This window comes from Leptodactylus fuscus, chromosome 8, assembly GCF_031893055.1.
Source record: "Leptodactylus fuscus isolate aLepFus1 chromosome 8, aLepFus1.hap2, whole genome shotgun sequence".
Taxonomy (NCBI): Eukaryota; Metazoa; Chordata; class Amphibia; order Anura; family Leptodactylidae; genus Leptodactylus; species Leptodactylus fuscus.
Window position 1 is genome coordinate 9,143,508 of NC_134272.1, and position 26,026 is coordinate 9,169,533.

At 45.2% G+C, this 26,026-nt stretch overlaps 1 protein-coding gene across 1 annotated transcript; it reads left to right on the forward strand.

Annotated features, from left to right (window-relative positions):
• The first annotated feature begins 1,940 nt into the window (after positions 1-1,940).
• On the forward strand, positions 1,941-25,257 carry KDM8 (lysine demethylase 8). The gene is made up of 9 exons (XM_075285816.1): positions 1,941-1,979; positions 19,221-19,747; positions 20,207-20,277; positions 20,454-20,614; positions 21,506-21,638; positions 22,377-22,421; positions 22,733-22,882; positions 24,699-24,791; positions 24,868-25,257. Exons 2-9 carry the CDS (start codon positions 19,318-19,320, stop codon positions 25,030-25,032), a joined length of 1,248 nt encoding a protein of 415 aa, XP_075141917.1. The 5' UTR covers positions 1,941-1,979; positions 19,221-19,317; the 3' UTR covers positions 25,033-25,257.
• The last annotated feature ends 769 nt before the right edge of the window (positions 25,258-26,026 follow it).

The following is a 26,026-nucleotide window of genomic DNA, read 5'->3' on the forward strand; positions in this document are numbered from 1 at the left end:
GCTGTACACTGGCCAATCAATGCTGGTCAATTCATTCCTATGAGAAAAGTAAGCTCCCTCGTAACCGCAAGCTGCCAGCTCTCCTGACTAGCAAAGACGAGCCTGATGCAGAACCAGCGTTGATTTGCCGCAGGCTCTTCCTTGCTAGTCAGGAGAGCTGGTAGCTTGCGGTTACGAGGGAGCTTACTTTTCTCATAGGAATGAATTGACCAGCATTGATTGGCCAGTGTACAGCATTCGGCCAATCAACGCTGGTTCTGCCGGAGGCTCGTCTGTGAGGAGGCGGAGTCTAAGATCGTCCCACAGCACTCTCCAGTGTGGTCCGATATTAGACTACGCCTCCTAGCCAGTGTTTATTGGCCAAATGCTGTACACAGGCCAATCAACGCTGGCCAATGCATTCCTATGAGAAAAAGTAAGCTCCTGCATAAACGCAAGCTGCCAGCTCTCCCTGTACAGTACGTGATTTAGTGTGCAGCAGCAAGACTGTACTGTACTGCACACTAAATCACGTTGATCCGTTCCTACACGTCGTCATATGGTACAGTTATGTATGTTTCCACCTTTCGTTGAAATTTGGTTTACGACACCGCGTAAGAACAGATCAACGTCGTAAGTCGAGGACTACCTGTACCGCACTGAGTCTCCATGGCCATGCTTAGTTAGGGCATTGTTATTGGGAACTTTATTGCCTGTTTTTTTATTAAAAGGAAGTTAGACAGGTTAATAATGTTCACCAAACACCACCTAACACAATAACAAGAAATAAAATGGGAGTTCCACTTTAAAGCTCTTTTGTATTGGTGGCCATTTATTGTGTGTCAGGGCCTGAGACCATCGGAGGTTCCTCTGATACCCCATGAGAGGTTCCCCTGATATTCTCCTGGACCCGTCTGACACTTTATAGCAGGATGACAGAATGTGTAAAACTGAAAGGCTGTTATGAATGAAATATGCTGATATCAGCCGTATTTTTCATATTCATGCTTAGAATAGGAGTGACTTAAGGTTTGATCTGGGGCCTTTTCTAGTTACCCCCCTGGTTGTGCCGACTGCACATCCCCGCAGCCATTTTTTTTAGGCCACTTATGTTCTGTACACCGTTGAACTACAGAAGCATACTGCGCATGTGCAGTACGCTCGCATAAGTGGCCCACAAAAAATGGCCGTGGGCATGTGCAGTTGCGTAGTCTACGTGCGCATGCGTAGAAGTTTGACCCCCGCAGCATTGAGGACGCCCCCAGTGCTGTTTGAGCTCTCATATCTCTTCATAACTAAACAGACTTGCCATTTAGGAGTCTGGAAAAGCTGAGTGACACTCATTAGAGTTGCTTTATAGGCAGCCATATTGTTCAGCTTTTTTTAAAAAAAATTTTTTTATCTAAATTGTTCTGTAATAATTTTTTGGGTTCTTGTTCTTTTTGGTTATGACACCTTATTTTTATGTGACTTTATTACTCAAGAAACAAGCCCTCAGGTTATGGGCAAAGTGACAACCAAAATGGCCGCCGGGGCAGGGATTTCCGCCTAGTTGTCTAGTTCCCATCTTATGTAGTGTTATATTTTCTGCTCTCACATCTTCACAGAGACTCAGGTGACTAGAAACACGGTGGACCATCATCGTAGTGGCGCCAATGGCAGCCATATTTGTCAGTAACAGTTCATAGACATTTTCTCAGTGTTTTTATTTTTCTGCCATTTATCTGACGTGCTGTGTGATGTGTTTTACACTTTTTTCTTATTTCATGTTATTTTATTAAGTCACATCCATAAAAACTTCGTCAGACTTGGCAGCAGTCGCAGCGCATCTCCCCTCAGCCCTCAGGACGGGAAGAGCCGGCACACTACGCGGGCTGACTGACTGACGTGACTCCGGGGTCAGGTGACGCGCTTTATCCAATCATCGTCCGCCTACACCCGGCCAATAGTAAGCGAGCAGAGGCGTGACGTCATCGGCCGCGCACGGACAGTGAGTGCAGGTAAATGTAGTGTGTACAGGGCGGTATAATGGCGCCGTGTTATTGCAGGGAGTGTGCGGTATTCTGGCTCTAGACTGGTGCACTGATCTCTAATGCAACTGCAGTAAACTATAGGAGCAAGTGGCTGTGTAGATCTGTGCTCGTGACTAGAGTGGAGTTGCTCCTGGTAGGTATGATGTCACAGGAAGGGGCGTGGCCTCTCAGAGGAGGGCGGAGTTTCGGCCATCACTGCTCGGTGCTGTGTAGAGGAAGCCGGAGCCGAGCACATGGAGAAGAGAAAGCAGAGGGGATTGTAGCGTGGTAATGGAGGATGGAAGGGGGGAGAGAGGATTGTTTTACATGAGACGGCATGTTGGATGAGGCTGAGGGGGGAGAGTGATGTAGTTACATGGGGCTGCATGTTGGATGAGGGAAGCAAGTGATGTAGTTACATGGGACTGCACGTTGGCTGAGGGAAGCAAGTGATGTAGTTACATGGGACTGCATGTTCGAGGCTGAGGGAAGCAAGTGATGTAGTTACATGGGACTGCACGTTGGCTGAGGGAAGCGAGTGATATAGTTACATGGGGCTGCACGTTGGATGAGGCTGAGGGGGGAAGTGAGTTACGTGGGGCTGCACGTTGGGTAAGGCTGGGGGGTGAGTGATGTAGTTACATGGGACTGCATGTTGGATGAGGCTGAGGGGGAAGAGAGTGATGTAGTTACATAGGACTGCATGTTCGAGGCTGAGGGAAGCAAGTGATATAGTTACATGGGGCTGCACGTTGGCTGAGGGAAGCGAGTGATATAGTTACATGGGGCTGCACGTTGGATGAGGCTGAGGGGAGAGTGATGTAGTTACATGGGGCTGCATGTTGGATGAGGCTGAGGGGGGAAGTGAGTTAGTTACATGGGGCTGCACGTTGGGTAAGGCTGGGGGGGTGAGTGACGTAGTTACATGGGGCTGCACGTTGGATGAGGCTGAAAAGAGAGTGATGTTTTATATGGGACTGTATCCCGGAGGGTCTGGGAGATTGGATTGATGTTTAGGGTGGTATAGGAGTCGTTGGCATGGAGGGAGACAGGGTTCTTTGGGTGTTTCTGGCATTTAAGGGGGAGCAGGAGATCTTTGGGGGTACTGCTGCGTCTAAGGGGGAGGGCAGTGGCGTGCACAGTATTTCATGCCCAGCAGCGTGTCCCCCCCCACACACACACACAGTATTACATGCTCAGCAGTGCCCCCCCACAGTATTATATGCCCAGCAGGGTCCCCCCCCCCACACACACACACACAGTATTTCATGCCCATTAGTGCCCCCCCACAGTATTATATGCCCAGCAGTGCCCCCCCCACAGTATTATATGCCCAGCAGTGTCCCCCCCCCCCCCACAGTATTATATGCCCAGCAGTGCCCCCCCACAGTATAGCAAGCCCATGCTGCGACCTGTGTCCTTGTTTGGAGGTCCCTGGGATGCGTTTACTATATGGAGGTCTTCCCATAGATAATTAATATTTTTGTACTATGATAATTCTATGTTGTATTTGCACTCTAAATATTGTATGTATCCTTATATGTATGCAATAAGAGTGTCATTTACTTATATATAGTATTATCTCAATTGGGCCTCCATTTTTTGTATGCTTGTACCACCTCATTATCTCTTTTCTTATATATGTTTTAACATGTATTTAAATAAAGTCTGATATATTTTTGTTAAACATTTTTTGTGGCGTTGCGCTTTTTTAGCATAGTGTTTCAAGATAGAAAGAAGGTAGTATGACTGTAGCCTGATATAAATGGTGTCTCTTTGTATTAATATTCCCCCAATATCCCCTGATGCCCCCATGATATAACCAATCCCCCCAATGTGCTCTAAGACCATCAATGTCACCTGCTGCCACCATGTTTTTATACCCTCCTGTAATGTAACCTGATTCCCCCAATAATATAATCCCCCACAATGTCCCCCTATTATTTCCCCCCCCCCCCCGATGTGTGAATATTATACTCACCTCCGCCATCCCACGGTGACGCTGCTTCTTCTTCCAGATTGTGAGCCACATACAAGGTAGCGGGAGTTCTGAGAGGACATGAGTGACCCGACACGGGGGACACAAGGCAGTGATTATTCCACCACCTGCACCAGGATACGTAACTTGTCTGTTTTCCTCGCACCTTGTAGACCGCAGGGTACTTTTAACCTATATATCAGAGTGGTAGGGCAGGAGGCCTACGGCTTCCTGCTCTACCGGAGGCTCAGAATCACATCTGAACCTTTTATCACTGTCTTTGCAAACCTGCCAAATATTTAACAAGTAGATCAACAGAACTGGGGAGAAGCGGCTTCATCCCACCCCTACAGGTGACTCTATAGGCCGTTTTTGGCGGTGTCAGGATCACCACTTCCACCCAGGGATCTCCAAATAAGTGCAGTGTCTCTGCTGTCTTTGCCTCTGGTCTTCAACCCACGGCCTACAAGCTGGTCTCTTACGTTACAAGGACAAACCCAGGTTTGTCCTCCAGGTTCCAGGCCAACTCAGTCTCTTGATAAGATGACGTCTTCCATGTTGTTGAGGGTTCACAACTGGATCTGTGCTGTACCCATCCCAACTAGCAACATGGACTCTTTTCCATTTTTCTGTCTGCAACATTGTCTAGCCTCTCCAATGGTAGTTCTGTGGCTCAGCCCCATTGTCTACGTACTGGACCCTACTCGGTTCACAGGTGCCATACTGAAGACCCTGCCTCTGTCCTACGGAGACATCTTGGGGCTTTTTGGATCTATGGAACCAGCTACCCCCAATGGCCAGGGGCGAGACTTCTGCACTACAAATACAGGAGGAAAGTACTGAAGTACATTTACACTCATAAATAATGATTCTGGAAGGGGGCAAATACTTTTTTTTATAATGCTTACATTGGACGTGACTAGAAAGAAATAATAATAATTGTGGCTCCTGCTGGGTTGTCGATATAATTGGGTGATGGTTCTGCTGCGGATTGTGTCCTCTGGGAGGTAGAACGCCGAGCATGTACTGGGGGATGGTAATAATTGACCTCCCGGGTCTGAAGCCTCCATGATATGTACAGTATGTATATATATATATATATATATATATATATATATATATATATGTGTTTGTAACAAAGAATGGACTGAATGAGACACATGCGGCACCGCAGCATCACACAAACCCCTGACAGATGCACTCCATGAAGGTTATATGAAAGTCTGCTCTGTCACTTTAAGCCATCAGCATAGAATCGGTGCAGAATATGGATAATAACATTCCTATGGGGTCTGACAGATGTAGCAGTGCTGACTACTGAGTCCCCGCTGTGTGAGGCTAGGGATAATGCATGCTCAAAACACTGACTATAGATAATATTAGATCAGGAGTATACGGAGCCCAAGACAAGACTAAGAAGCATCCAAAGACCAGGCTAAACAGAGCCCTAGGTCAGAACTAGATACAGCCCAAGACAGGACAAGGCCAGACACAGCCCAAGGATAGGTCTAGACACGGCCCAAAAGCAGGCTACACCAGGCCAAGACAGGACTAGACACAATCTAGGACAAGGCCAGACACAGCCCAAGGATAGGTCTAGACACGGCCCAAGACAGGACTAGATACAGTCCAAGACAAGACTAGATACAGCCCAAGACAGGACAAGGTCAGACACAGCCCAAGACAGGACTAGACAGGACTAGACTCGATCCAGGACAAGGTCAGACACAGCCCAAGACCAGGACTAGATACAGTCCAAGGACAGGACTAGACCCGATCCAGGACAGGGTCAGACACAGCCCAAGAATAGGTCTAGACACAGCCCAAGACCAGGCTACACACAGCCCAATACAGGACTAGATACAGCCCAAGGACAGGAATAGACACAATCCAGGACAAGGTCAGACACAATCCAGGACAAGGCCAGACACAACCCAAGACCAGGACTGAACACAATCCAAGACAGGCGAGGACTTCAGCGAAGACTAGGACCAGATCAGGACAACCAAGAACTTCCATCAAATTAAACCTCAGAGAACACAAAACAAAACAGCACCGAGCAAAAACCAATGATAGTGTAGTAATTTTTAAAATATGGTTGGTACAAAAAAAGTATAAAAAGTAATAATATCTATTTAGACCCGATGGCCTCTCACCTGTTCAGGTTGTGAAACTGACGTGCACAACCACGTGTAAGGGAACATTCACACAGAGTAACGCCGAGCGTGTATCACAGCCGTGCACGCCAGCGCTACGGCAGGCTGCCGAACACTTCCCTTTAACTTCAATGGGAGCGCTCGTAATGGGTTCAGTCTGTAAAGAAAGAATAAATTGAGTTATCAGCTGCTAAAATGTGTATACGTTTTTTTGGGACACCCTGTATATGCACGCGCATATACACTCACCGGCCACTTTATTAGGTACACCTGTCCAACTGCTCGTTAACACTTAATTTCTAATCAGCCAATCACATGGCGACAACTCAGTGCATTTAGGCATGTAGACATGGTCAAGACAATCTCCTGCAGTTCAAACCGAGCATCAGTATGGGGAAGAAAGGTGATTTGAGTGCCTTTGAACGTGGCATGGTTGTTGGTGCCAGAAGGGCTGGTCTGAGTATTTCAGAAACTGCTGATCTACTGGGATTTTCACGCACAACCATCTCTAGGGTTTACAGAGAATGGTCCGAAAAAGAAAAAACATCCAGTGAGCGGCAGTTCTGTGGGCGGAAATGCGTTGTTGATGCCAGAGGTCAGAGGAGAATGGCCAGACTGGTTCGAGCTGATAAAAAGGCAACAGTGACTCAAATAGCCACCCGTTACAACCAAGGTAGCCAGAAGAGCATCTCTGAACGCACAGTACGTCGAACTTTGAAGCAGATGGGCTACAGCAGCAGAAGACCACACCAGGTGCCACTCCTTTCAGCTAAGAACAGGAAACTGAGGCTACAATTTGCACAAGCTCATCGAAATTGGACAATTGAAGATTGGAAAAACGTTGCCTGGTCTGATGAGTATCGATTTCTGCTGCGACATTCGGATGGTAGGGTCAGAATTTGGCGTCAACAACATGAAAGCATGGATCCATCCTGCCTTGTATCGGTAACGGTTCAGGCTGGTGGTGGTGGTGTCATGGTGTGGGGAATATTTTCTTGGCACTCTTTGGGCCCCTTGGTACCAATTGAGCATCGTTGTAACGCCAAAGCCTACCTGAGTATTGTTGCTGACCATGTCCATCCCTTTATGACCACAATGTACCCAACATCTGATGGCTACTTTCAGCAGGATAATGCGCCATGTCATAAAGCTGGAATCATCTCAGACTGGTTTCTTGAACATGACAATGAGTTCACTGTACTCCAATGGCCTCCACAGTCACCAAATCTCAATCCAATAGAGCATCTTTGGGATGTGGTGGAACGGGAGATTCGCATCATGGATGTGCAGCCGACAAATCTTCGGCAACTGTGTGATGCCATCATGTCAATATGGACCAAAATCTCTGAGGAATGCTTCCAGCACCTTGTTGAATCTATGCCACGAAGAATTGAGGCAGTTCTGAAGGCAAAAGGGGGTCCAACCCGTTACTAGCATGGTGTACCTAATAAAGTGGCTGGTGAGTGTATATGCGAGTGCATATATATGCGAGACCCTGTATATGTGCACGTATATATATGGGACACCCACGCCCATGTGCGCGCGCGTTTTTTTTTGGACACCCTGTATTTGCGAGCACATATATATCTCAGACTGAATCTGGCTCTGACCTCTCATACTGATTCCAGTTCTGACCTTTCATACTGCTTCTGGCTCTGACCTCTCAGACTGATTCTGGCTCTGACCTCTTATATTGCTTCTAGCTCTGACGTCTCATACTAATTCTGGCTCTGACCTCTCATACTGATTCTGGCTCTGACCTTTCATACTGATTCTGGCTCTGACCTCTCATACTGATTCCAGTTCTGACCTTTCATACTACTTCTGGCTCTGACCTCTCAGACTGATTCCGGCTCTGACTTCTCAGACTGATTCTGGCTCTGACCTCTCAGACTGATTCTGGCTCTGACCTCTCATACTGATTCTGGCTCTTACCTCTCATACTGATTCTGGCTCTGATCTCACATACTGATTCTGGCTCTGATCTCACATACTGATTCTGACTCTGATCTCTCATACTGATTCTGGCTCTGACCTCTCATACTGATTCTGGCTCTGACCTCTCATACTGATTCTGGCTCTGACCTCTCAGTCTGATTCTGGCTCTGACCTCTCAGTCTGATTCTGGCTCTGACCTTTCAGTCTGATTCCGGCTCTGACCTTTCAGTCTGATTATGGCTCTGACCTCTCATACTGCTTCTGGCTCTGACCTCTGATACTAATTCTGGCTCTGACCTCTCATACTGATTCTGACTCTGACCTCTCATACTGATTCTGGCTCTGATCTCTCATACTGATTCTGGCTCTGACCTCTCACACTGATTCTGGCTCTTACCTCTCAGACTGATTCTGGCTCTGACCTCTCAGACTGATTCTGGCTCTGACCTCTGATACTAATTCTGGCTCTGACCTCTCAGTCTGATTCTGGCTCTGACCTCTCATACTGATTCTGGCTCTGACCTCTCATACTGATTCTGGCTCTGACCTCTCATACTGATTCTGGCTCTGACCTCTCATACTGATTCTGGCTCTGACCTCTCAGACTTATTCTGGCTCTTACCTCTCAGACTGATTCTGGCTCTGACCTCTCATACTAATTCTGGCTCTGTTCTCTCATACTGATTCTGGCTCTGACCTCTCAGTCTGATTCTGGCTCTGACCTCTCAGTCTGATTCTGGCTCTGACCTCTCATACTAATTCTGGCTCTTACCTCTCAGACTGATTCTGGCTCTGACCTCTCATACTCTCAGAGACTGATTCTGGCTCTGACCTCTCATACTAATTCTTGCTCTGACCTCTCAGTCTGATTCTGGCTCTGACCTCTCAGACTGATTCTGGCTCTGACCTCTCATACCGATTCTGGCTCTGACCTCTCATACCGATTCTGGCTCTGACCTCTCAGACTGATTCTGGCTCTGATCTCTCAGACTGATTCTGGCTCTGACCTTTTATACTGATTCTGGCTCTGACCTCTCACACTGATTCTGGTTCTGACCTTTTATACTGATTCTGGCTCTGACCTCTCACACTGATTCTGGCTCTGATCTCTCACACTGATTCTGGTTCTGACCTTTTATACTGATTCTGGCTCTGACCTCTCACACTGATTCTGGTTCTGACCTTTTATACTGATTCTGGCTCTGACCTCTCACACTGATTCTGGCTCTGACCTCTCAGTCTGATTCTGGCTCTGACCTCTCATACTGATTCTGGCTCTGACCTCTCATACCAATTCTTGCTCTGACCTCTCAGTCTGATTCTGGCTCTGATCTCTCATACTGATTCTGGCTCTGACCTCTCAGACTGATTCTGGTTCTGACCTTTTATACTGATACTGGCTCTGACCTCTCACACTGATTCTGGCTCTGACCTCTCAGTCTGATTCTGGCTCTGACCTCTCATACTGATTCTGGTTCTGACCTCTCATACTGATTCTGGCTCTGACCTCTCAGACTGATTCTGGCTCTGACCTCTCATACTGATTCTGGTTCTGACCTCTCAGTCTGATTCTGGCTCTGACCTCTCAGTCTGATTCTGGCTCTGACCTCTCATACTGTTTCTGGCTCTGACCTCTCAGACTGATTCTGGCTCTGACCTCTCATACCGATTCTGGCTCTAACCTCTCAGTCTGATTCTGGCTCTGACCTCTCATACCGATTCTGGCTCTGACCTCTCAGACTGATTCTGGCTCTGATCTCTCAGACTGATTCTGGCTCTGACCTCTCAGACTGATTCTGGCTCTGACCTCTCATACTGATTCTGGCTCTGACCTCTCATACTAATTCTGGCTCTGACCTCTCAGTCTGATTCTGGCTCTGATCTCTCATACTGATTCTGGCTCTGACCTCTCAGACTGATTCTTGCTCTGACCTCTCAGTCTGATTCTGGCTCTGACCTCTCATACTAATTCTGGCTCTGACCTCTCAGTCTGATTCTGGCTCTGATCTCTCATACTGATTCTGGCTCTGACCTCTCAGACTGATTCTGGCTCTGACCTCTCAGACTGATTCTGGCTCTGACCTCTCACACTGATTCTGGCTCTGACCTCTCACACTGATTCTGGCTCTGACCTCTCATACTGATTCTGGCTCTGACCTCTCATACTGATTCTGGCTCTGACCTCTCATACTGATTCTGGCTCTGACCTCTCAGTCTGATTCTGGCTCTGACCTCTCATACTGATTCTGGCTCTGACCTCTCATACTGATTCTGGCTCTGACCTCTCAGTCTGATTTTGGCTCTGACCTCTCATACTGATACTGGCACTGACCTCTCAGTCTGATTCTGGCTCTGACCTCTCACACTGATTCTGGCTCTGACCTCTCATACCGATTCTGGCTCTGACCTCTCATACTAATTCTTGCTCTGACCTCTCATACTGATTCTGGCTCTGACCTCTCACACTGATTCTGGCTCTTACCTCTCAGACTGATTCTGGCTCTGACCTCTCAGACTGATTCTGGCTCTGACCTCTGATACTAATTCTGGCTCTGACCTCTCAGTCTGATTCTGGCTCTGACCTCTCATACTGATTCTGGCTCTGACCTCTCATACTGATTCTGGCTCTGACCTCTCATACTGATTCTGGCTCTGACCTCTCATACTGATTCTGGCTCTGACCTCTCAGTCTGATTCTGGCTCTGACCTCTCATACTAATTCTGGCTCTTACCTCTCAGACTGATTCTGGCTCTGACCTCTCATACTCTCAGAGACTGATTCTGGCTCTGACCTCTCATACTAATTCTTGCTCTGACCTCTCAGTCTGATTCTGGCTCTGACCTCTCAGACTGATTCTGGCTCTGACCTCTCATACCGATTCTGGCTCTGACCTCTCAGACTGATTCTGGCTCTGATCTCTCAGACTGATTCTGGCTCTGACCTTTTATACTGATTCTGGCTCTGACCTCTCACACTGATTCTGGTTCTGACCTTCTATACTGATTCTGGCTCTGACCTCTCACACTGATTCTGGCTCTGACCTCTCAGTCTGATTCTGGCTCTGATCTCTCACACTGATTCTGGTTCTGACCTTTTATACTGATTCTGGCTCTGACCTCTCACACTGATTCTGGTTCTGACCTTTTATACTGATTCTGGCTCTGACCTCTCACACTGATTCTGGCTCTGACCTCTCAGTCTGATTCTGGCTCCGACCTCTCATACTGATTCTGGCTCTGACCTCTCATACCAATTCTTGCTCTGACCTCTCAGTCTGATTCTGGCTCTGATCTCTCATACTGATTCTGGCTCTGACCTCTCAGACTGATTCTGGTTCTGACCTTTTATACTGATTCTGGCTCTGACCTCTCACACTGATTCTGGCTCTGACCTCTCAGTCTGATTCTGGCTCTGACCTCTCATACTGGTTCTGACCTCTCATACTGATTCTGGCTCTGACCTCTCGGACTGATTCTGGCTCTGAATTCTCAGACTGATTCTGGCTCTGACCTCTCATACTGATTCTGGCTCTGACCTCTCATACTGATTCTTGCTCTGACCTCTCAGTCTGATTCTGGCTCTGACCTCTCATACTGATTCTGGTTCTGACCTCTCACACTGATTCTGGCTCTGACCTCTCAGTCTGATTCTGGCTCTGACCTCTCATACTGATTCTGGTTCTGACCTCTCACACTGATTCTGGCTCTGACCTCTCATACCGATTCTGGCTCTGACCTCTCAGTCTGATTCTGGCTCTGACCTCTCATACCGATTCTGGCTCTGACCTCTCATACCGATTCTGGCTCTGACCTCTCAGTCTGATTCTGGCTCTGATCTCTCATACTGATTCTGGCTCTGACCTCTCATACCGATTCTGGCTCTGACCTCTCATACTAATTCTTGCTCTGACCTCTCAGTCTGATTCTGGCTCTGATCTCTCATACTGATTCTGGCTCTGACCTCTCAGACTGATTCTGGTTCTGGCCTTTTATACTGATTCTGGCTCTGACCTCTCACACTGATTCTGGCTCTGACCTCTCACACTGATTCTGGCTCTGACCTCTCAGTCTGATTCTGGCTCTGACCTCTCATACTGATTCTGGTTCTGACCTCTCATACTGATTCTGGCTCTGACCTCTCAGACTGATTCTGGCTCTGAATTCTCAGACTGATTCTGGCTCTGACCTCTCATACTGATTCTGGCTCTGACCTCTCATACTGATTCTTGCTCTGACCTCTCAGTCTGATTCTGGCTCTGACCTCTCATACTGATTCTGGTTCTGACCTCTCACACTGATTCTGGCTCTGACCTCTCAGTCTGATTCTGGCTCTGACCTCTCATACTGATTCTGGCTCTGACCTCTCAAACTGATTCTGGCTCTGACCTCTCATACCGATTCTGGCTCTGACCTCTCAGTCTGATTCTGGCTCTGACCTCTCATACCGATTCTGGCTCTGACCTCTCATACCGATTCTGGCTCTGACCTCTCAGACTGATTCTGGCTCTGATCTCTCAGACTGATTCTGGCTCTGACCTCTCATACTAATTCTGGCTCTGACCTCTCAGTCTGATTCTGGCTCTGACCTCTCAGTCTGATTCTGGCTCTGACCTCTCAGTCTGATTCTGGCTCTGACCTCTCAGACTGATTCTTGCTCTGACCTCTCATACTGATTCTGGTTCTGACATCACATATATATGTGCTCATGTATGTATGCATGTATATATATATATATATATATATATATATATATACAGTCCTATGAAAAAGTTTGGGCACCCCTATTAATCTTAATCATTTTTAGTTCTAAATATTTTGGTGTTTACCACAGCCATTTCAGTTTGATATATCTAATAACTGATGGACACAGTAATATTTCAGGATTGAAATGAGGTTTATTGTACTAACAGAAAATGTGCAATATGCATTAAACCAAAATTTGACCTGTGCAAAAGTATGGGCACCTCAACAGAAAAGTGACATTAATATTTAGTAGATCCTCCTTTTGCAAAGATAACAGCCTCTAGTCGCTTCCTGTAGCTTTTAATCAGTTCCTGGATCCTGGATGAAGGTATTTTGGACCATTCCTCTTTACAAAACAATTCAAGTTCAGTTAAGTTTGATGGTCGCCGAGCATGGACAGCCCGCTTCAGATCATTCCACAGATGTTCAATGATATTCAGGTCTGGGGACTGGGATGGCCGTTCCAGAACATTGTAATTGTTCCTCTGCATGAATGCCTGAGGATTTGGAGCGGTGTTTTGGATCATTGTCTTGCTGAAATATCCATCCCCGGCGTAACTTCAACTTCATCACTGAGTCTTGAACATTATTCTCAAGAATCTGCTGATACTGAGTGGAATCCATGCGACCCTCAACTTTAACAAGATTCCCGATGCCGGCATTGGCCACACAGCCCCAAAGCATGATGGAACCTCCACCAAATTTTACAGTGGGTAGCATGTGTTTTTCTTGGAATGCTGTTTTTTTTGGATGCCATGCATAACGCCTTTTTGTATGACCAAACAACTCAATCTTTGTTTCATCAGTCCACAGGACCTTCTTCCAAAATGAAGCTGCCTTGTCCAAATGTGCTTTTTCATACCTCAGGCGACTCTGTTTGTGGTGTGCTTGCAGAAACGGCTTCTTTCTCATCACTCTCCCATACAGCTTCTCCTTGTGCAAAGTGCGCTGTATTGTTGACCGATGCACAGTGACACCATCTGCAGCAAGATGATGCTGCAGCTCTTTGGAGGTGGTCTGTGGATTGTCCTTGACTGTTCTCACCATTCTTCTTCTCTGCCTTTCTGATATTTTTCTTGGCCTGCCACTTCTGGGCTTAACAAGAACTGTCCCTGTGGTCTTCCATTTCCTTACTATGTTCCTCACAGTGGAAACTGACAGGTTAAATCTCTGAGACAACTTTTTGTATCCTTCCCCTGAACAACTATAACAAGAAACAAAAACAGAACAATACAAACCAAAAAACACATAGAGGCTCAAATATAGTGCATGATTGCCTCCAGTACCTATAGATAGCCCTACCCACAACTGTGTCCTTACCATATTAGTTGATAAACAAAACAACAGCACAAACAAGGTAAGTATGACACTACACTATGGCATATAGCACAAGAACATCTGATCACATGTAATAAAAAGAGTTTTATTAAGTATCAAAAAAATATATAAAATTACATGGACATACATATGAAAGGAAGAAAATACAAGTACAAGGAAACAAAATGAAGGATAGGGTACCAGTTGGAATATGGCCCCCAGAGGGGATTACTGCACAAACGACATAATATTATCATAAGTATTAGTACACACAAGGTCAAGAACCTGTATACACAGCAGGGTAACTACAAGACATGGAATGACCTAAAAATGCTTAAACCAGAATAGATAAATGTTTGAGACCCTCAAACGGCGCATGTGAACAAGTCTCCGCCCAATCAGTCACGTGATCACAAAGCCGAAAGCACGTGACTGATTGGGCGGAGACTTGTTCACATGCGCCGTTTGAGGGTCTCGGTTACGTAGTTCCGGTTTCCAACACATTATTTCCTTCTCAGCTGGATCCAATGGGCTTACCTCAATACATATGCCGGCATATATATATACCAGTCTGTTACCCCCCAGTCATACATCCCCCTGATGAAGGCCTTTGCGCCGAAACGCGTTGGGAATTGAAGCATAGGGTCCGGTCCCCTGGCGGGCAGCACTACCACATGGGTAAGCCTTGAACCACTCTGTCCAGTTACTACTTACATCCTGGCATGGATAAGTACTTATACTAATATGGCTATCTGGTAACAGGGTTCATGCTCCATGTGGGAGACATTTATCTATTCTGGTTTAAGCATTTTTAGGTCATTCCATGTCTTGTAGTTACCCTGCTGTGTATACAGGTTCTTGACCTTGTGTGTACTAATACTTATGATAATATTATGTCGTTTGTGCAGTAATCCCCTCTGGGGGCCGTATTCCAACTGGTACCCTATCCTTCATTTTGTTTCCTTGTACTTGTATTTTCTTCCTTTCATATGTATGTCCATGTAATTTTATATATTTTTTTGATACTTAATAAAACTCTTTTTATTACATGTGATCAGATGTTCTTGTGCTATATGCCATAGTGTAGTGTCATACTTACCTTGTTTGCCCTGAACAACTATGTTGAACAATCTTTGTTTTCAGATCATTTGAGAGCGGGCTGTCCATGCTCAGCGAACATCAAACTTAACTGAACTTGAATTGTTTTGTAAAGAGGAATGGTCCAAAATACCTTCATCCAGGATCCAGGAACTGATTAAAAGCTACAGGAAGCGACTAGAGGCTGTTATTTTCGCAAAAGGAGGATGTACTAAATATTAATGTCACTTTTCTGTTGAGGTGCCCATACTTTTGCACCAGTCAAATTTTGGTTTAATGCATATTGCACATTTTCTGTTAGTACAATAAACCTCATTTCAATCCTGAAATATTACTGTGTCCATCAGTTATTAGATATATCAAACTGAAATGGCTGCTGCAAACACCAAAATATTTAGAACTAAAAATGATTAAAATTAATAGGGGTGCCCAAACTTTTTCATAGGACTGTATATGTGCATAAATATGTGCGCACACACACACATATATATATATATATATATGCGTGCACATATATATATATACACACACAAACACACATATATGCACACACACATATATAGGCACGCACAAATATATAGGCACATATATATATATATATATATATATATCCATATACAGTCCTATGAAAAAGTTTGGGCACCCCTATTAATCTTAATCATTTTTAGTTCTAAATATTTTGGTGTTTGCAGCAGCCATTTCAGTTTGATATATCTAATAACTGATGGACACAGTAATATTTCAGGATTGAAATGAGGTTTATTGTACTAACAGAAAATGTGCAATATGCATTAAACCAAAATTTGACCGGTGCAAAAGTATGGGCACCTCAACAGAAAAGTGACATTAATATTTAGTAGATCCTCCTTTTGCAAAGATAACAGCCTCTAGTCGCTTCCTGTAGCTTTTAATCAGTTCCTGGATCCTGGATGAAGGTATTTTGGACAAACAATTCAAGTTCAGTTAAGTTAGATGGTCGCCGAACATGGACAGCCCGCTTCAAATCATCCCACAGATGTTCAATGATATTCAGGTCTGGGGACTGGGATGGCCATTCCAGAACATTGTAATTGTTCCTCTGCATGAATGCCTGAGGATTTGGAGCGGTGTTTTGGATCATTGTCTTGCTGAAATATCCATCCCCGGCGTAACTTCAACTTCGTCACTGATTCTTGAACATTATTCTCAAGAATCTGCTGATACTGAGTGGAATCCATGCGACCCTCAACTTTAACAAGATTCCCGATGCCGGCATTGGCCACACAGCCCCAAAGCATGATGGAACCTCCACCAAATTTTACAGTGGGTAGCATGTGTTTTTCTTGGAATGCTGTTTCTTTTTGGAAGCCATGCATAACGCCTTTTTTTATAACCAAACAACTCAATTTTTGTTTCCAAAATGAAGCTGCCTTCTCCAAATGTGCTTTTTCATACCTCAGGCAACTCTATTTGTGGCGTACGTGCAGAAACGGCTTCTTTCTCATCACTCTCCCATACAGCTTCTCCTTGTGCAAAGTGCGCTGTATTGTTACCGATGCACAGTGACACCATCTGCAGCAAGATGATGCTGCAGCTCTTTGGAGGTGGTCTGTGGATTGTCCTTGACTGTTCTCACCATTCTTCTTCTCTGCCTTTCTGATATTTTTCTTGGCCTGCCACTTCTGGGCTTAACAAGAACTGTCCCTGTGGTCTTCCATTTCCTTACTATGTTCCTCACAGTGGAAACTGACAGGTTAAATCTCTGAGACAACGTTTTGTATCCTTCCCCTGAACAACTATGTTGAACAATCTTTGTTTTCAGATCATTTGAGAGCGAACTGTCCATGCTTGGCGACCATCAAACTTAACTGAACTTGAATTGTTTTGTAAAGAGGAATGGTCCAAAATACCTTCATCCAGGATCCAGGAACTGATTAAAAGCTACAGGAAGCGACTAGAGGCTGTTATCTTTGCAAAAGGAGGATGTACTAAATATTAATGTCACTTTTCTGTTGAGGTGCCCATATTTTTGCACCGGTCAAATTTTGGTTTAATGCATATTGCGCATTTTCTGTTAGTACAATAAACCTCATTTCAATCCTCAAATATTACTGTGTCCATCAGTTATTAGATATATCAAACTGAAATGGCTGCTGCAAACACCAAAATATTTAGAACTAAAAATGATTAAGATTAATAGGGGTGCCCAAACTTTTTCATAGGACTGTATATGGTGTTGTGAGAAACTTTACATAGTGACTTTGGGACAGAAGTATTTGAAGTTAACCCTTTCCCGCCGATGGCATTTTTTTATTTTCGTTTTTGACTCCCCTCCCTCTAAACCCCATAACTTTTTTATTTCTCCGCTCCCAGAGCCATATGAGGTCTTAATTTTTCCTGGGACAAATTTTTCTTCATGATGCCACCATTGTTTATTCTATATAATGTACTGGGAAGCAGGGAAAAAATTCAGAATGGGGTGGATTTGACGAAAAAATGCATTTCTGCGACTTTCTTACGGGCTTTGGTTTTACAGCGTTCACTGTGCAATCAAAATGACATGTCCCCTGTATTCTGTGTTTCGTTACGATGCTGGGGATACCAAATTTATATGGTTTTATTTACTTTTTGACCCTTTAAAAAAATCCAAAACTGTGTTAAAAATTTTTTTTTTGAAAAGTCGTCATTCCGACAGCCGTAACTTTTTTATACGTCCGTGTACGGGGATGTATAGGGCGTCTTTTTTTGCGTGACCGGGTGTACTTTGTAGTTCTACCATTTTCGGGAAATGTTATTGCTTTGATCACTTTTTATTCAAATTTTTATCAGAATCAAAACAGTGAAAAACGGCAGTTTGGCACTTTTGACCATTTTTCCTGCTACGGCGTTTACCGAACAGGAAAAATATTTGTATAGATTTGTAGAGCGGGCGATTTTGGACGCGGGGATACCTAACATGTATGTGTTTCACAGATTTTAACTACTTTTATATGTGTTCTAGGGAAAGGGGGGTGATTTGAATTTTTAATCCGTTTTATTTGTTTTTATATTTTTTTTTACTTTTTTTTTTAAACTTTTTTTTTGCATTTATTAGACCGCCTAGGGGTATTGACATGGGTGGGCGGTGTCGCGGATTGTCAGAGCGGTGGGGGTCGGCAAACATGGCTGCTCCGGAGTGTTAAAGAGCGCCTCCTGGAGTATCGTTAAGGTGAGGGGCAAAGTGGTAAAGTATATGTATATGTGATTGTGTGGGGTTAGGGGCGAGGCTGTAGAGGGCAATATGAATTTTGTGGCTTGCTATGGTCCAAAGTGTGTGAGATTGCAGAGATGGTGGTGTGAGTTTGGGTTTTGTGGGGGTCCTGGCACAAACGTATGTGCGCTATTGTGATGAAAAGTAGCCCATTGCGCAATCAGGTGTATTAACTATGTTTGTGGAAACTTTCAGCCAAATCGGTGGAGCGGGTTTTGCGTGATTGACTAACAAACATCCGAACACACAAACCCACAAACATCCAAACTCACAAACTTTCACATTTATAATATTAATAGGATGGTCTCCAGTTTGTAGGCCAATGGTCTTCAATTTGTAGGTCAATGGTCTCCGGTTTGTAGGCCAATGGTCTCCGGTTTGTAGGCCAATGGTCTCCGGTTTGTAGGCCAATGGTCTCCGGTTTGTAGGCCAATGGTCTCCGGTTTGTAGGTCAATGGTCTCCGGTTTGTAGTCCAGTGGTCTCCAGTTTTTAGGCCAATGGTCTCCAGTTTTAAGCCGCACGCCGCCATGACATGCTGACGATAGCTTCACAACAGTGGAGAGCCAGAGGTTGCAGTCCACTGGGATAGTCAATGGTGCCCGTGGGTTTTACCATACAAACTACAGCACTGGTGGCGATAGGAAGCATCTACATATCAGACAAACATTGCTCTGCAGTTCTCTTGTTTGCAATAACCTACCCTGATACACGGTAATGAATCACATTTGCTGTGAAGCCTATTTTGATGAGTATTTCTGTTTCTTCACAGGTGTAGACCATGTTGTGTACCTACTATGTAACTGGCAGAACCATTATAAAGTAATGCGAGCCGTTCCCAGGAAGCCAGGATTCCCCAAGTGGAGCAAATGCAGCCCTCACGTTGGTCCCAGATCAGGTCCATTTTGCCTCCCAGTCTTGAGGAGTTCCCTCAGGTGCGGGGCCCGGAGGTAGATGGAGCCATTGTCATGTGTATGAAAGAAGCAGCAGCTTGTATCTATGCCCATGACCTGGGGCGGTGTGGACAGCTGGGGGAGCTGATCATGGACTATAGCTGGGAGAAACTGAATGGCCGTAACTGGAGAGACGTATCCCGGGACTGGAGGACTGCGTATTCCTATGGATGCCTGTTTAAGGTGGTCGGCAGCTGTGAGCAGCCGGTTTTCAATAAAGAGGAGGCTCTCCGGGTGTGTGACATGTCATTGCTCCTGGGAGCTGAGATCATGAACAATGTGATAAGTAGAATAATCCAAATTTTGAGTGATCCCCTTTCAGTGGAGCCTCCGGAGGGCACAACAGGTATGACATCCCTGGATAATGTGGAGTAAATAAAGTGGGGGAGGGGACAGATTTCCAGTTTCCTGACTATTCTGGACCACAACCATATCAATATGGCAGCAGTGATCTTATTGCTTCCTATGACAGGGGTGATGGGCCGTGTAGAGACTGCAGTGCAATTACAAATGTAGCTTTAGGCCTGGGCCCCACTTGGCGGTTTACAGTCACTGCAAAGTGAATGGCGAATCCAATCCGTGCATTGCGGAAGTATATGCACAGCGGACCGTTGCAATTTTGGAAGTCACAGAATGTCAATTATGCCTATGGAAACATCCTATAGGTATAATGGAAGCAGAAAGTCCATATAGGAAATCTCTGCAGACTTTCTGTGAAAAACACAGCCCGCTATGTGGGGCCTTAGCCTTAGAGAATCCAAATCTGATTCCTGACTGTACCTTAGTACCGTACCTTCTTCTGCAGGCCTGACCAACAAAACACAAAAGAGGCCAAGAGAGGAGCCCGAAACGGAACCCGACGGCACCACCCCGGAGGTAGCGATTCTTAGAGAACTGGTGTCTTATTCTGTAATGTATCTGCGTATTCTGTAATGTATCTGTGTATTCTGTAATGTATCTGTGTATTCTGTAATGTATCTGTGTATTCTGTAATGTATCTGTGTATTCTGCAGAAGATTTTACTGTTGGTGGTGTTTTTATTTTTGGTACAGAAAATACCCCGTCCACTAACCCCGCTCCTACATGTAGATGCCACTATTCCAACTATCTGCTGCCCCTCCCTGGAATACTTCAGACAAAATTATCTGATACCGCAGAAAGCTGTAATACTGGAGGGGGTGATTGATCACTGGCCGTGTATGAAGAAATGGAGGTAAGACAGTGCAACGCACATCTGTAGTATTCCGCCCGCCTTGTAGTGTATTGCTGGTTGTATAACAGTAGGTCCTATTATGGAATCACAGGTTTGGCAAGACACATTGATTGTGGTTGTTCCACTACAGACATGTATTCCCTATGATGGGACCATCACCAATCATGAAATAGGGGGTCCCATTGTCCTGTATGATTGGAGTGGCAGATCACGCTTGCATGCTGCGGCTTCTTTCACTTCTATGGGAGTGTCAGCGCTAGCTCTGGCAGTTCTGTAGCAATGAATGAAGTGGTATCTTGTGTGCAGGATTCGCTGCTACATTCATACAGGAATTGGTGCGGGTCCTAAAGGTCAGACCCCCACTGTTCAGGAATTTCATAGGGAAAAAGTGTCTATAGAGCAGGGGCAGGGAACCTACGGTTCTCCAGCTGTTGCAAAACTACAACTCCCAGCATGCATACTGTCTCTGCTGTTCTTGGAACTCCCATGGAAGTGAATGGAGCATGATGGGAGTTGTAGTTTCACTGAAGGTTCCCTCCCCCTGCTATAGAGGGATAACCCCTTTAAATAATATTTGTGAATAGACCAAGCTTGCAAATCCTGATTCCTGCACCCGCACGGATTCCTGGATATCTATGTATATACTGTGAATGCTGTCAACCACTCTGTGTGGGCGGGAGAGATGAGATCTCACAGCATTTACAAAAAAAAAAACTGAATCGGATCATTAAAAGCAACACATTCGAGCACTCGGCGCGGCCCCTCTATCCTATGCTGTCCTCAGATAGGAGACCTGATGGAGCCACCATAGACCTCCTATAAATGGTGGCCAAGTCTGTTTGAAGTCCTGTGGTAGACGACATCATCATCATTGTACGTATACCCCAACAGTGTGGAGTATATACAGAAGGTAGCTGGCTGTCGTACTGTACCCGTGGAGCTGGGATCCAGATACACAGACGCAGGATGGTCTCAGAGTCTGATGACTGTAAACGAATTTATCAACAATTATATTCTGGATCAGGTAGGTAACACGCGGTCAATATCATTTGCTTGAGCAATATCAGGTATACATACATACATACATACATATCAGGTATACATACATACATATCAGGTATACATACGTTTTCTGGTTAGTAACCCATTGCCAACATTGTCATTTAAAGGGATTTACCAAGTTTTGAAGTTGTCATTTGTCAGTAGGATAGGGGGATACCTTATGATCTGTCGGGTTCCAACCTCTGAGACCCCTATCAAACCTAAGAAGGGGTCTGCTTCTTCCACCCTGATGGATTGGCAGGACGAGCATGCACCCTGCTGCTCCATTCCTTCTCTATGGGAGCGCCAGGGACTGGAGATAGTTGAGTCTTCATCAGCGCGCCCATATAGAATGATGGAGCGGAGGGTCACACGTTAGGCCTGTTACTCTGTCAAAACGGAGTCTACGGAGATGACAACTCTCGCTCTGTAGGACCTGGCGCGTTCCTGCATTATGTGGACATGTCATAGGTTTCAATAGGAGCTCTGTGATACTTAATTTCACCTGGGGTGGCGCTGCAGGGACATTGTGCCATCAGTGATCAGCTGATCACTTGGTATCACACGCTAGGGTCAGCTTATTGTGAGGGGACGTAACACAAGGCATTGATTTATATACATACTAGCTAGTACTGATCTCTAAGCAGTCCCTGATGATACTGACGTGTGGCCTGTCCTGTGCCGTAATTGTCTAATTTATTGCTTTTCTTTGTTTTATAAGCCGGCTCGCAGAGGATACCTCGCCCAGCATCAATTGTTTGATCAGGTAACTATGTATCATTGTATTGAACACCCTGAGTCCCGGTTCACGTCTGCATTCGGTAGTCCGCTTGGGAAACCCCCGAACGGAAACCTATACCCATTAAAAAGCGGTTAGCTAATAAACCACATGGACCCCATAGACTATAATAGGCCTGGCGTAATAAGGGTCTGATAGTTGGGAGCCCCATGGGTGGGAAACTCAATAATCACGAGAACCACGAGAATAGACCCATGGTTGAGTATGTGTGATGCCATTAAAATCCCCATCTGGCTTCCAAGGTGACATTGTAGATTTGGCTTCTGTCTTGGGAACAGGTTGGTGAACTGAAGGAGGATATTGGTATTCCAGATTATTGCTGCCTCGGTGAAGGCGATGAAGATGACATCACGGTTAATGCTTGGTTTGGGCCGGCGGGAACCGTCTCTCCTCTCCATCAGGATCCTCAGCAGAACTTCCTAGCACAGGTGAAATCCAAATGTCTCCCATACTATAAAGTTTTAAGTAGTCTTTTATTATTTTTTTTTGCAGACATATATATAAATGGCAGCTAGTGTAGTGTATATCCATCTTAAAGGCAATGTTCACCTTTGCATCCGTGTTTTAAAGGTGTTGTGCCACTAAGTTATGACGTATCCACAGAATGGAGTGACATTGTGCACATGCAACTGGCCATTCCATTCACACGGAGACAGGGCTCCATTTTTTGGAATTGTAGAGGTCCCGATGATTATATCTGCAGTCAACAAACGCTTCAGTGACATTTCGGTTTGCAGCAATTCCTTTGATGGTACGTCATTGTTACCATTCTGACTATTGGGATCCCTACAATCCCAAACATAGGGTCCTGTCTCCGTGTGAATGATGTGGACGTAGTTTTACTCCATTCTGTGGATTGGTCACAACTTGATTTGGTGGCATAACCCATTTTCAGTATTGAATTTATATGTGTTTTACCAATAAAATAAACACTTTTTATGATTGGGAGCAATTAAAATGTTTGCCTTTTTCCTAGTAGTTGCAGCTTACGTATATGTGCACTCAGTATCTAAGCCGCTCAGTATCTAATCCACCAGACTGTCGGCCTCCAATCTCCACTAAACGGTCTTTTACAGCCGATTTATGACCAAGTTAACAGATTTGCTCCTCAGTGTCGTCCTGCAGCTAGCAATGTAGTGTGTTCACATACAAACCAAAGCAAGTAATGACCCTCAATTATCAAATGTAACTGGCCATAAAATCAATAAGTCTATGCAAATGTGTCTAAAATAACAGCCGATCTGCTTCCTTGTTTGTTCATGGGCTGGATCTGTTATTCAAGACATTTAGATCTCGTTTCCAGACAATGCTAAAGACGAGAAGGAAGAAGGTTGTTGTTTTTTTCCATCTTTGACACCCACCCCCCATATGCAATTGCTCTAAACAATATAGTAAAGTTAAGTTAGTCATGTATAGGTATGTTATATATGTGCGTTATATTACCTGTGACAGCACCACAAGAGCAGAATCGCCCCCTAGAGACATACGACCTCATCTTCCACAAGCCTTCTCTCTTTAAGATCTGGGGACTCCTGGGCCGCACAGGACTCTTGGATAAGGTAGCCTCAGGAGTCCCACCAGTGTAAATGTCTTGTCTGGAGATCCTGGAGCTCTATCTGACCCTGAATGTCATAGTAATGTCTGGCTAGTCCTGAAGGCTTAGGATCCGCTCAGCTCTTGGTGCTCATGGAGTTTAAAGAGTTGTGAGGGATCACTGAAACGCATGGACACCTACCTGCACCCTCTCTGTGTCTGCGCTAGGCCTGGCTGCCCATTACCTCCACTGCTCCACTTGTATATAGAGCGGTCAAACACCGTATACAGCTCAGTGACATTTTGGCTGCAGCAATCCCATTCACGAGACGTCACCGCTGCAGCTGCTCTCTGTACAAGCGGTGCAAGTGATGGGTGGCCAAGAACAGGAACAGAGGGGAGGATGCAGGTAAGTATCCATGCATTTTTATATTCTTGCCCTCTAGATCAATGTGCATTTAATAAATAAATCCTGGACAACCCCTTTAAACCAGGTATTCCAGTTGACAATGTGGCACAAGCTCCAGTTGGGCCAGGGTTTTGTGGCGGGTGCGGTTCACTGCGTCGCTGAGGTGTGCTGTGCACATGGTGATGCTCACTTGTCACATTTATCTCCAGGTTCCCTGTCCCCTTCTCTTGCAGTGTTGTTTTTGGAGTGAGAAAATTACATTTGCACTGAGTAATTCTCATCTATTCTGCAATTTTCTGTAGATTGTAGGCAGAAAGTATCTCCGGCTGTACTCGGTGAGCGAGACTGAGCGTCTGTATCCATTCGATAGCTCTTTGCTGCACAACACCAGCCAGGTAAGTGACCCTCTGCTGCACAGGGACTTTATAGGAGTTATATTTTACAAGTCTAATCACCTGTTATCCATCTTAGGTCGACATTGAAAATCCGGACACAGACAAGTTTCCTGACTTTGCAAAAGCAGATTACCAAGAGTGTATCCTGCGCCCTGGCCAGATCCTCTTCATCCCAGTGAAGTGGTGGCATTACGTCAGGGCTCTAGATATAAGTTTTTCTGTCAGTTTTTGGTGGTCTTGACCAGTCATATGGTGTCCCATGGACTGTTCCTTTACAGCTGTCACCATAATTACCTTTTCCTATAAGGAATACAGAGCTTATGTAAGTTTGACCACGTAAAGCCACAGGAGCCTTGTCGTTACATCCAGAATACAGAGTGTAAAACATGAGTATAACCCTAATCCTTAGAACAGATTCAGACGCTGGCTATATGACGGCATGAATCTGGGGCTGGAAACCCCTTTAAGGCTAAAGATAATAGGACAAATACTGCAGGGTTTGTATTGCTAGAATGTATTAAATTGCATTTTTTACTGGATCTGTTTTCTACCTTTTCTGGATTTTTCTCCTCCCGCCCATTGGTAATGCACATGTTGCAGGCAGGGGTTAGTTCATTACAAATAATAAGCTCCATTCTCGGCTCCGTCACATGACCCCTCACTTTATGTCACCAGATCTTACAGGGTCTATAGTAGGAAACAGAAGTCGGTCTTCCTATGCATTGCTATGAAATCCTATATGGCTCTTAGAAGAATTTATAGGGACTGACTGCTGATACACCAAATCTGTACAACAGTGTCAGCGTATTTGTAACGCGGGGCCCCTGCCTGGAAGTATCCGTGGCTTTAGAAAAAAACAGACATGGCCTGCCTACCCCAGTATTAAACATTCATCTATGGGTCTCGGCAAATTCTACAAAAATGAACATGAGGTTCTTAGTATACATTTTGATCAAGGTGTAAAAGATGGCTGGCTACTTAGTAGTGACCTCTGTATAGCGGGTCCTTACTCTAATGGGTGGGGTGCCACACAGCAACCTACCACCCTCAGAGATACGACCCATATACAGTATAGAGATACGGTGCTAGGGCAGTCTGCATACTCGTATTATTTCCACCAACTCGCTTTAAAAAAAAGAAAACCAAACAGAATATGGAGAGTTTTTTTAATCTAATGTCATACAAAAAAAGCTAACTTTTGCAATGCCCCATGTAAGCCGAACTAACAGACATGA